At 51.9% G+C, this 12,154-nt stretch overlaps 4 protein-coding genes across 4 annotated transcripts; 1 reads left to right on the top strand and 3 right to left on the bottom strand.

Annotated features, from left to right (window-relative positions):
* Nucleotides 1–210: 210 nt before the first annotated feature.
* Nucleotides 211–1,543, bottom strand: A1O5_12939 (alkanesulfonate monooxygenase; the record flags this gene model as incomplete). Its single annotated transcript, XM_007753508.1, has 3 exons — nucleotides 211–740; nucleotides 811–1,424; nucleotides 1,473–1,543. 3 exons carry the CDS (start codon nucleotides 1,541–1,543, stop codon nucleotides 211–213), a joined length of 1,215 nt encoding a protein of 404 aa, XP_007751698.1.
* A 707-nt stretch (nucleotides 1,544–2,250) lies between these two features.
* Nucleotides 2,251–4,059, bottom strand: A1O5_12938 (uncharacterized protein; the record flags this gene model as incomplete). The annotated part of the gene is made up of 6 exons (XM_007753507.1): nucleotides 2,251–2,654; nucleotides 2,729–2,817; nucleotides 2,876–3,194; nucleotides 3,259–3,653; nucleotides 3,714–3,883; nucleotides 3,952–4,059. 6 exons carry the CDS (start codon nucleotides 4,057–4,059, stop codon nucleotides 2,251–2,253), a joined length of 1,485 nt encoding a protein of 494 aa, XP_007751697.1.
* An 808-nt stretch (nucleotides 4,060–4,867) lies between these two features.
* Nucleotides 4,868–6,148, top strand: A1O5_12937 (acyl-CoA dehydrogenase; the record flags this gene model as incomplete). Its single annotated transcript, XM_007753506.1, has 1 exon — nucleotides 4,868–6,148. One exon carries the CDS (start codon nucleotides 4,868–4,870, stop codon nucleotides 6,146–6,148), a length of 1,281 nt encoding a protein of 426 aa, XP_007751696.1.
* Nucleotides 6,149–7,046: 898 nt separating this feature from the next.
* Nucleotides 7,047–9,445, bottom strand: A1O5_12936 (uncharacterized protein; the record flags this gene model as incomplete). Its single annotated transcript, XM_007753505.1, has 3 exons — nucleotides 7,047–7,094; nucleotides 7,143–8,459; nucleotides 8,513–9,445. 3 exons carry the CDS (start codon nucleotides 9,443–9,445, stop codon nucleotides 7,047–7,049), a joined length of 2,298 nt encoding a protein of 765 aa, XP_007751695.1.
* Between the last annotated feature and the right edge of the window lie 2,709 nt (nucleotides 9,446–12,154).

Below are 12,154 nucleotides of genomic sequence, written 5' to 3'. Positions count from 1 at the left end.
CCCCGTTAAGAACCATGGTGATGCCGCCCTATTCAAACCTCAGCCTTGCGACGTATTTTCGCAAGGCTGGGACTGGTCTTCCATTGAATAAAGCGAGTACACTAGTAAAAGTTATACCACGCAGTATGTGCATAGCCATTTTTATCTCTAGGTATCTAGAGGACTGCATCGTGCTCCTCCCAAGGGGAATAGACGAGGCCGTCGACAATTCTACGAGCTCTTGGCCTTTTCAGGCTGCCTAGCTTTGTACACATCGCCTGTCAACTTGATCTCGTACTCAGCATCTTTCCCTCTACCTTCGGCCTCCAGTTTCCGGACCAAAGGAATAACCTCCTTTCCAAACTGCTCAATCTCCTCGTCGTAGTGGAGAAATGCTACCAGCAGTATACTAACACCCAGACTCTTCAGGAGCAGGATGCGATTGGCAATCTGCTGGGGCGTTCCGATGAGCTTTGTTTTGAAGCCGTCATTGTATTGCACCAGGTCGTCAAACTTGCTATTCGCCCACATACCGGTCTTGTTAGCGGTCGATGCCCCTGCGTTCTTAACTTGGTCGCCGAATGCCTCGACGGCTTCTTTATTCGCCTTGCCTTGAATCTCCTGGAGGACGCGGATTGCCTCCTCTTCCGTCTCACGCGCTATGGCGAATCCGTTGACCGCGAATTTGACTTGATCTTCCCGGCCTTCACGGCGAGCGCGCTCCCTGACGTCGGCGATCTGCGTCTGGAAGCCTTCGAGGGCTACGAATTCGTCACTGTCAGCAAATTCTGTTTGGAGACATTGTTGGAGGGGGGGGGGGCCAAATCTCACTGTTGCCGTTCATGAAATAGTACGAAGACACTGTTGCGGCGTTCTCCCTCGCATCAATCGAATTTCCCCCTTGGAAAATCTCGGGGTGATCTCTCCCTTCCCACTTCAGAGGTTTGGGCTGAAGCGTATAGTCATGGAACTGGTAGAAGTCACCTTGGAAAGTGAACTTGTCTTGTGTCCAAATCCCCTTAAGACAAGTGATAAACTCTCTCGATCGTCGATAACGCTCTGCATGGTCGAGCCACCATTGGCCGATGCTGGTAAACTCGGCTTTGAACCATCCTGAAACAATATTGACTGCCACCCTGCCATTAGAATAATGGTCGATGCTGGCGATCTGCTTGGCTGCAACCGCAGGATTCCACGGACCAGGGAGGAGTGCCGCGATGAGATTGAGCTTTTTGGTTTGATGAAGCAGCGCTTGAGAGAAGGAGACAGGCTCATGCTGGTACTCGGCGCCGTAGCCAGCCATAAACCGGATCTGTGAGAGCGCATATTCGAAGCCTACATTCTCTGCTGTTTGGGCATACTTGACATTGGACTCGAGGTCCCATTTAGTGCGCTGCGGAATCTTGGATATCACAAGTCCGCCCGACACATTCGGAACCCAATAGCTGATTGTAAGCTTAGAAGGGCCTCAACAAAGAAGAAAGCGGACTCACGCAAACTTGATCCGATCTGGCGCTGAGTTGCCATCAGCGTGGCCGGCGGGAACGATGAGGTTCGAACCCATTATGTCGGCCTTGCTGAGTAGATGCTGGTCAACCAGTTCTCGATACTGATATCAGATCCTCTCTTCAGCCTTTGATATCCCTTTGCTTGTGCCGTCTTGGGCATGAAAGTCAGCAAGAAGTGTTCGCCCTGGCTCAACAGGAAGAATTGTCGATATTCAGCAGGACTCGTCTCTACCCCGTTTCTCTGAAAACTTTCTCGAGTCAAGACTCTGGCTTTCAAACATAGCGATGGGACGGACAAAAGGAAAATACCATTTGAAATCCACCACTTGACAAGCAAACAACGGTACAATCCCGTGATAGATTGAAGGCAATGTGCCAATGGCATAACTGAACAGGGGAGGCCACACGAGCTGGACTGACAGAGAACATCGTGAGACCGTAGGTTTCAAATGACTTCTCAACGAGAGTGAGTGGAGCAGTCTATGGCCGTGGAGATGATGGCATATATTGTCCAAATTGCGTCGTCAGGGTGACTCGCCATTGGTGTTGGAGCAAAGTTGAGAGTGGACCTTAGGTCAGAATTTGGCGGCCAAGAGAATTCGCGATGCTGCAAGACAAGGCCCAATCCTCGTTATGGCGAGACTGATTGCTGATTGGTTGGACAATGGAAAGGCGACAAGAAGAGGACAGCGACAAGGCTCTTCCCGACTTCTGGAGATTTGCGGAACAGCTTCACGGATACGTTGTGGTACTTGACCACACGCTAGCCTGAGGTAACGCCATACCGAATGAGCCCCATGACGCCCCCAAGCAGTATCGCCAGCGGAACAGGCACTCCAAACCAGCATCCACCGACATAGCTCGTTGCCGTCACGACCACCCACCAGGGATCTCGTCCTAAGCTCGAGCCGCTTGTAAATTCTTCGTCTATATACCCGATTTCCCAAAGCCTGTAGATGGCAGTATATATTAACCCAACCGCGGCAGCGTTTACACCGCGCAAGCCGGCCTTGACCCATCGGCGAGTGCGAAGTGCCCTCCAAAGCCCCATGGTGCCGTGCACAAGGATTAACCCGGGCGCGAAGATGCCGACGAAGGCGACAAGAGCGCCTGCCGCACTAGGAAGCGACGCGTTGATAGCGGTCAGTGAGCCTAAATACACGGCAACTGTCCATAGGAATCACCAAAATGGCTCGTCAGTTTCACAATGGAGATGTAAGGAGTGCAGGGTTGGGACCTACAGTTGAAGTTGGGTCCCGGGAAAGACTGTATAATAGCCAATCCCAAGAGAAAATCCCGGGATGAAACCCAGCCTTCCGTCACAATGTACCTAAGTTGTGCCAAAACTGTCAGCTCTGTTCGAAACTATAAACCTTCATCACACTCACTGGCGAAGAAGTGGAATGACCACAGGGCCCCCACCAAATATAATAGTTCCCGCAAGGTACATGTTGGAAAAAAGATTGAATAGGAGTGGCCGATGTCTTAGTACTCCTCGCAGCACCATGACGATAGTGAACGTCGCGAAAAAAGCTGCTATAAGAATGGTACCAAATTTCCAAGAAACATTCAATTCTCTGCCCGCAGGAATGACTCTTGGATCTTGCCTACCATCTGAGACGCGCCGAACATCGCTGAATGGTGTGGAAAGGTCTGACTCCCCAGTCACTTGTCCGGAAAAGGGATTCTCTTGGTTTTCCCCACGAGCTTGTGGTATAGTGTCAGCCTGTGTGCTGAACTGGGCAGTACGGTACAGCTCCACATGACTTACACTGGTTCGCCGGTGAGTGGTCTGCGGTATTCATCTCAACTTCGTCGTGTTCGTGTCTCCGTCTCATCCTTTGCACGGTTCCTGAAACCTTCTTGATCAAAGCATGCAGCCACCGAAAGTCCCAGATGATTGTCACAGGGCCAGCTAGGAAGATCAGTACAGGGAAAAACCATAGTGCGTTGTAAAGCATTCCCGCTGTGGCTCCCAAAAATACCAGCATCCTCGTGATCTTATCCGTTATGGCCTTCTGTGATAGCTGCACTGCGGCAAGTGCAATCACGCCCACAGTAGCAGCATTAAGACCAGAGAGAAGGGCATAGACTGGGGCAGGAAGTACGTCACCAATGCTGGATATACCAAGCGATAGGGTGTACATTCCGATAGCACCGGGAAGTCTGCGTACCAAGTTCTTCATATTAGCAGTAATTGTATCTGGGAAGAAAGGGGAAACCTACGACCACAGCAAGAAAGCCGAAAGCGCGGATATGAAACCATTCCGGTTGAGGTTAATGCAGTATAGCATCTTCGTGCTCGCAGGGCCCGAGAGCGCCTGAGTGACTGCAAACAGCTCTTGGAACATAGGCTCGTCCAGCCATTGGTATTTCTCCACGAATCTCTTATGGAGCTGCTTCCCAAAATGCGAAGTTCAGGCAGCTGCCGACGGGGGATTGAAAGAGCATGGATTGTGCTTACAATTTGAAAGTGAACAGGAGGACCCCCGAAGCAGATGAATCCGAGATGGCCGTTCTTCGCCAATGTTTCTCGCATTCTCTGGTACCAGTCCACCCAACCACCCAGCATGCGACGTTCGACGGAACATCGCATGCGTACCAGAGTTTTGATAAATGAAGAAAGCATTACTTGTTGCTCTTATGAATGTCCCGGTCCGGGTCCTTCAAATCGAAAGGGTGGTTGCTTGCTTGTGCGTTGCCATGGAATGAGGTCCTCTACCAGACCGCTCTGACGGAGGATTTCTCTTGGCTCCTGCTCCAGTGGTCTAAGCTGTTTTGACTCTTTGGAGCTAGACACGTGGGCTCGTTGGGGGCAGTGTCCGAGCATGAGCGATACCTACCGTCCGTGAGTAATCGGTACTTTGTTATGGATGCTATATAGCATGTTCTCTTACAATGCCACGAGTCGACGGTGTGTCCCTGACATGCAAGCCTCCTTTTCTCTGACATCTTGACTCACTCTCACACCAGCTTTGTTATGATTAGCAGGGCTTCCGAGTTGCTAACCGCCTGGAACTCAACGTTTCGTTCCGGGACATTTCCGCGTCTCAAAATCATGTGCAAATAGTTCTCCGAATTCGTGCTCAAGCCATCCGAGCACGTCAGTTGAAGACGCGAATAACAAGAAAACGCGGTCCTCTCGCCCGAATATTTCCATTGGCTTGAACCGAGTGGATATTTTCTCGCAATGAGTCGAGATATTCGACATGGGGTCCAACAACACGGCATCTCCCCTTTTCATATAAAGCGACCCTCTCAAGCGCTACCTGCTCGACTTTGTCCATTTCTAGGCGGTCAAAATCTCGAAGGCGGTCGTTCTTAGCGTCCTCTGCCAAAACGCTTTCGACTTCATAAGTGAGGATCTCTTGTCGGTGATCATGGGCTCAATTGAAACTCCCGAGACCGCCATAGGTCTCGACCAGCCTTTCAAGTTTTCCAAACCAGGACTTCCCAATACTGCAGAAGAGTGGATCGCACGTGCAAAGGATGTCGCTCAGATCCTCGCCGCGGATGCTCCACGGCGTGACATTCAGAACAAGTCCCCATTCACTGAGATTCAGCTTCTCAAGGCTTCAGGTTTAACCAAGCTCTTGGGGCCCAAGGACTACGGTGGGGCCGGTCAGGATTGGGCGATCGCTTACAAGGCAATCCGAGAAGTCGCAAAGGGCGATGGCTCCATCGGCATGCTGCTGGGCTACCATCTGCTGTGGTCTACCACGGCCAACGTCGTCGGCACCGATGAGCAGAAACACCGCGTGCAGAAGCTGATCCTGGACAATGATTGGTTTGTGGGCGGTGCCGTGAACCCGCGGAACGCCGACCTTAAGATCACTAGCGACGGTGAGGAGATCGTGTTTAATGGTTTCAAGTCTTTCAACACTGGCGGCGTCGTATCTGACGCCACGATCCTCGAGGGCGTGTTGGATGGTACCGAAGACCACATCTTCACAATTGTACCTACAAAGCAGCCAGGGATCCGATTCGGCCGTGATTGGGACAACATCGGCATGAGGCTGACCGAGTCCGGGAGCGTCAAGATCGAGAACGTGCGTGTTCCGTGGACCAATGCATTTGGTTGGGACAGCAAGACCAAGAGGCCCATCGCCGAGGTTTTGAGGATCCCTTTTGCGTCCCTATTGTTACCGACCATCCAGCTGGTCTTCTCCAATTTCTACGTGGGCATCGGTCTGGGGGCGCTCGAGGAGGCCAAGAAATGGACCAGCTCGAAAACCCGCGCGTGGCCCTACGGCGGGGACAACAAAGCGAAGGCAACAGATGAACACTACATTTTGGCGCGGTATGGCAATTTCCACGCTCATCTGAGGGCGGCCGAGGCACTGGCGGATCTTGCAGGCGAGAAAATCAGGGATGTGTACGCTGACCACGGCGAGAAGAGAGATGTGAGCGCACGGCGGCGGGGAGAGTCGGCAGAATGGGTGGCGAGCATCAAAATCGTGGCCACCGAGACCAGCCTCCGGGTCACAAGCGGAGTGTTTGAGGTGACGGGGGCGAGCTCCACGGCGAGAAAGGTTGGACTGGATCGGTTTTGGAGGGACGTGAGGACACACACGTTGCACGACCCGGTGGCATATAAGGAACGCGAGCTAGGGACCTTTTACCTGTTAGATGAGGTGCCCGAGCCGACCTGGTACACCTGAAGAATTGGTGTAAATATAACAGGAATAAGGTGCAACAAGGTGAACGACCGGAGACTCGCGAGCAGGTATTTAAAGGCGGCATACTAGAGTGAGCCTTACACGTGATCAAACCCTTACCGGAATTACACTAGCCATTACGGCTAACCTTTCTCTCTCGGTACAGTGTTCATCCTTGCTTCTGAAAGGCTCAGCCTTGCGAGAATACGGATGGTGCCTCGAGCAGGTTTTGAAAGTTGAGAGGTCAAATGTTTTCAGGAGACCAAAAAACCAATTAGTTTCCTCCACCTTGGAGAAAGAGCTGTATGTCCTCTCATTCTCCCTCTGACCTCAAACCAAGGGGCATGAGAGACACCCAGTGATCAGCTGGTCTCCTACTTGTACTAGGCTAAATAACATCCAAGCCGGTTCCAATAGGAACCAATCTGTGATGCCCATCACTCCAATGACAAAGCTCAGTCAAGTTCCCAAACCAAGTAATCCTCGATTAGAAAAAGGGTAGGCTGAAAGGTCCAATGATGAAATTTCCTCCTTTCTCCAGACTGAAAACCAAGATCACCATGTATTCTTTCTTGATGCCACCTTAATAACCATCCTTGGGTGATTGTTGCCTTGCGCCGGACACCTTACTTTCAACCTAATTTCATGATCGGAATGAAATGCAACACGAACGTGCTTTTCTTAAATGTACACAGGGCCCGTGGTGGAGAATAGGCCCCAACGAACAGTTTCGCGCCGTTATCTAGCGACGAAAACAATGCTTTGCTGCAAATGTACTGCAAGGGTCGTAGAAATCGTGAGTATTCTTGGTGACTCGCATGCCAGTGATCACTTCTTGCTCAAACGTAACCTCAGTGAACAGAGTGACATTTCTAGGATTGTCCATTGATGATCATCCGCACTAAAAGAAATGGGTGTAGACTTTGGATGACTCGTGAACCTCCATTTCCTGTGATGAGTTAGCATTATCCAGTGCAAAGCAGGCCATGTCACGTACCATCTTGAAGGTATTGAGCTCCTCTTTGATTTGCTGAGCTAGCATCGGAGTCAATCGATTGCAAGTTGCTATCTCACCCCGCCGATCGTACTCTCCACTGGGCCAAGTATCGTAGAACTGAATTCGTGGGCTGAATGAAATGTTTCGAATGAGACCCTGAGGGGTGACCGGTGTATTTTTCGAGTCTAAACTGCCAAGTCTAGTCATGGAAGTAAAATAATCGTCGTGATCGTTGCTTTCAATGGTGATTGAGTCGGTTCGGCGATGACCAGATCGAGGTGGTTCATCGGCAGGTGTACTAGGAGCGCTCGATTTGGGCGAATCGTTAATGTGAGGAATTTGAGGCAAGTTGAAATCAGGAGCTTTGAAGTCGTATGGTTTGACTTTTGGCGACGGTTGATTCGAATCGGTTCGCTTAAGGATGCCTTTCTTCACAGCGGCAAGAACCTCAGCACGCTCCCTCTCACCACCGACAATGCTTCGCCGTGATCGTGTATCGCTGGATACGGTGCCGCTTTCGAAGGAAAGTTTGGTGTCGATGGAATTACGCTCCAGTTTGGGGACGCCTGTACCACCTCCCACTTGCTCGTGAGGATTGACATTGACATTGACGTTCTCTCTTTCTGCTTCGACAGTGACCATTGACACCTGTGCCATACTTGCCGAGTTCACAGGCATATCGGGAGCGGGCACACCAACTACTGACTTCGGCCGGAACAAGCCGACAAGAGATCGAGTTCCCTTCTTGACCCCCTTGCCCATTTTACGGAGCATAACTGAGGCCGAAGAAGCTGTCGAAGAAATGGACAAATTGTCGGTCGAGCCGGTAAAGAAGGTGCCCTGGCCCGAGTAAATGCTTTCACCCAATCCTGCAGCCTCCTGCTTTTCAGCAATACGCGCTTGCTCGGGCTCCAGCTCATCCTCATATTTTGAATTCCTCTTGGATATCGTCTGCTTGTTGGCCACACTCTTCTCCAAGTTGTGTTGCGCAGTAGCCTTTCTAAGTTCTGCTGCGCTCCCGAAAGAAAATGCCCGCCGCAATTTTGATTTGGACTTTTTTACCTCCTTCTTGCTCACCGTTACGAGTTGCTCAGCAGCTGAGCTTGGTGCAGAGGGTGTCTGAGAGGGAGTCGAGCCTGATGCCGCTGGGCGGTCCTCATCTGTGTTATCAGGGAGAATATTGACTGGCCGTGATAAGGGAGACGGGTGCCGAATACTGGAATCTCCAAGACGAGGGGGTGCAGTCAGTCTCGGTTCCTGTTTGGGTGAAGGAAATGGGGCAGTAGTCGTGGCCGTGGGAGGCTGTTCATTTCTTGACTGTTGGATTGTGAGTGGGAAATTCTGACAACATATCACAAGATAATACTTACTGATTCGGGTTGGGAAGATCTGGCAGATTTCGAGGACGCGACACTGTCAGCACTCGAGTTGTGTCTGTGATGAATGGGTCGCTGAGGTGGCGGCAAGATATCTCCTTGAACTGGTGATGAATCAAGGAATGCCTTCGGATGAGGAGAGACAGTTTCTTGACTATCCGACGAATGATTTAGACCTGCTGTTTCGATGCTGCCAAAACTGCGTCTCCGATACCTTGCAGCCAGCTCCGTAGGCTGAGGCCGAACCAGTTGGAGATCATCAGCGCTAGATGTCTTGGGCTGAAGGTTGTATCCTTGCGATGAGCTCCGGTAAGAGTGCTGAGAACGCAGGGACGGTGTACTACTGGATTGAGTGGGATGATTGTAAAGGGAGCCGACTGCAGCCATGCCAGAGCCTGAGGGTAAGGTGGAACCTGCAGGGACACGATTGAGACCACTCTCTCCGTCATTTCGTCGCACATTCCTTCGATAGCGATCCGGTGATGGCTTAGGGGCAACCACTGTCGATTGAGAACCCATGAAGGAACCAGACGGCATAGGGGGCAGGCCTAATGACAGAGGACGATTTCCAGCATCGACATGTGGAAGACCATTTGGAGAAGAAGGTTGGGAGGAAGGAGAAGCAGCCGGTTGAGGGGCTTTGGGGGACGAAATCGACCGCCCGGTGTTCAGAGCGAAGGGGCGTGCATTGGGATTGGCGTTGACATTGGTGGTGGCCAACTGCGGCGTGGACGTGAAGGCATAAGGAGCAATGGGACCACTAGCTGGCATGCCTCTGTACCCAGTGGCGGGCATGTTATATCGGCTAGGCTGGTTTCTCATCTGGCCTTGTGAGCCCTGTGAAGGATAGCCCCCCGAAGACGAGGGGCGACCCAACATTGTAACCGTCGTTGTTTGGGGAGGCAGTGTTTGGACCAAAGCAGCCATCTTCTCCTTTGACTATGTTTCAGCAAAAGATGTGTGTAAGGGCCAGGTCGTGTTTCGGTAATCCTGTTTCAATTTTGGGGGCGGGATAAAGGAGAGTTCTTTCCGGGAGAAATTCGACTGCGGGCATTCCAGTCAGTATGTTATTGATCGAGCCAATTTCCAGTTTTGCGGACTCGACAAGAGACAAGCTTGGAGGGCAGTACATACCTTGGGCCAGGAATATATTTTCTTTCTAAATTGTGGCACCACGTCTCGACATGACAGGATGAGGGCGTGAGCTGGTCGAGAAAAGTGGGTGAGGCCTGTTGGACGGACAGGGCGTGCAATGGTCACGAATCGACCCGAGACTGAACTGCAATTGAACGAAGGTGGATTATGTGCGTGACGATAAGTGTCGAACGTCGAAGAAGAAGCGAAGGGCCGGAAGAAACTTGTCTTCGCAGGGGACAGGAAGCTCCAGAGGCAAAACCCAGCAGCTCAAGAAACGAAGGTTTGCAGCCGCGGCGCGTGTACAAAGTATCTGGTGAAGAGCGGCCGCGGGTGGAAGTAAACGCAAAGGGGAGGGGGAGACGAAGGGGGCAGTGATAACGACGACGACAATAACAAAGAGATTGTGTCGATGAATGGATATAGAAGGGGGGGAATGGATGGCGACGGTGATGGTGGTGAATTGGAAACAGATGATAAAAGGGAAGGAGAGGTTCGAACGCAGTTTGGCGGCCAGTAAGTTGACGATTGACAATTGGCACACAGGACAGGCCCAAGCACTTTTCAGGAGTCAAGCCCTGGGCGGGAGTTTCCTGTTAGGTGGGCTAGTTGGTTAGCTCCCGATTCTGTCGAGGGCACTAAGGGCGCACGAAAGGGAGTGGGATACGCGTTCAGATGCTTGGTGCTGGGTGCGTGGGTGTATGGTGTGTGTGGTTCGTTATGCCTTACCGGCCCAGGTGGTTGATGCCTGTGGTGCCTGATTCTTGGTGCTTTGGGATGACTTGGTGCAGTTAAGGTTAGTTAGCTCTAGGCACCTAGGGACCTAGGCTCTGAACTAGTAGGTTGTAAGCCCCCCCCCCCCTACGGTACACAGGTAGAGCACCCACAGGGCCTGGCACCCACAGCTGTTGTGAACCTGGCCCTTGCCCGCTCCATGGTCCGGCCTCTTCCTGGGAATGCAGCCTCTACATACTCCATGCAGTATGCACAATAATACATCCAACTCCGATCCTCTATCATTCGCACACCACCACTCGCTCCTCTTTGATTCCGTCCAATGACTCTGGAGCATTGAGCTCTGTTTGTATGTTTCGGATTAGGGTTCGCTTCTTAGAGACGCACACGTCAATAATGCTGACACTCTCGCAGACTCCCGCCTTTCCTCCGTACCTTGGTCTTACTGGCGGCCATGAACCGCGTCCAACGAAGCCACGGACTCCCATCAACTGACCACCCTTGCGGCACGGAGGACTGGTATGTATTAAATATATCGTCCTCCTTAGCTACTGCACTGTCCTTAGCGACCACGCGGAGATGCCTTGGGCCCACAGCTTCGTATTTCTTTCTTAGCATAACGCAGAGACACAGACCGCACGAATTCCAATCTCCCCTCTCCACAGTTCAAATATGGACAAACGCCGGAAGACGGAGAGTCAAAGTGGTAAGACTGACTCTCGAATCGATCCGACAATTCCACCACGAGGACAGCTTCAAATACCGAATTTTCCGTCGTCACCAGCCAAGCTCAACAAATATTCAGGTCCTTGCAGCCATTGCCCTTTTGCAGATTGCAATCCCGAACCCTTCGACCCAGGGGCACCTCGGTCAGCTGTTGCTGTCTACCCGTTCTTCGCCCATTGCGTGCATATGGGGAAGTTCCTGGGCACACATCTATAGGCTGAGTAACCGAACAACCGAAACAAGTTCGATGCTGATCACCTTAGGAGGCGCCCGCCAGGCTTGGTCGGGTTAAGCAGGGCCCCGCAGCTATTACCCCTACAGATCGCTCCCGCCCCTTCGCTGCCTCATCATCCAGATTGCTCTTTGGAAAGAGATGGGATGGCACTCAGGATCGCTCGGGCAATCACGAAGACATGACACTTGTGCAGAAAAGGCATGCAGTTGCTACAGGTGCAGGGACCCGTCGGACGCAGTCCTGACATCTCTGCCTACTTAGAGGTCATACAAGCCCAGATACGGAGAATTTGTACAATCATGCCCGTCGGTCCTCACCTTTGGCTGCTCCCCCCCCCCCTGTACCGGAGTAACGTCGCCTCACACGGCCCCAGAGAATGGATCCGAGTGCACATGAAATCCGAGCAGCGAGCCCGCACCCTCCCAAAGCCCAGGTCCACTTTGATGTTGCGTCACTTAGGCTAGCCGTGGAATTATCGCTGGTTGGTTCTTTCAGAAGACTTTTCTTGCCGGAGTTCTCAGCTTATTGGTAAGGAGAAATTCGAGATATGGATCTTGACACCAACATAACCATGCGCAGTCACCTTACGGGTATGGAGTACGGAGAACGGAGTACACATGTGCAACTGTCTCGTGAATGCCGACGCAACGGCTCCATTCTGGCTCAGCTCGCCCATTGAGGCGAGCTGCAAAGACAAAGAAACGGAGTAAGTGCCCCCCTGATAATGTACGAGTAGTCGGTTATTACGCCGTCGGTTCTACTGTAGATCGATTACACTTGAGCCATACGAATTCTCCTCTCACATG

This window comes from Cladophialophora psammophila (genome assembly GCF_000585535.1).
Source record: "Cladophialophora psammophila CBS 110553 chromosome Unknown aczJe-supercont1.39, whole genome shotgun sequence".
Lineage (NCBI taxonomy): Eukaryota > Fungi > Ascomycota > Eurotiomycetes > Chaetothyriales > Herpotrichiellaceae > Cladophialophora > Cladophialophora psammophila.
This window is presented reverse-complemented; position numbering and strand designations above follow the sequence as displayed.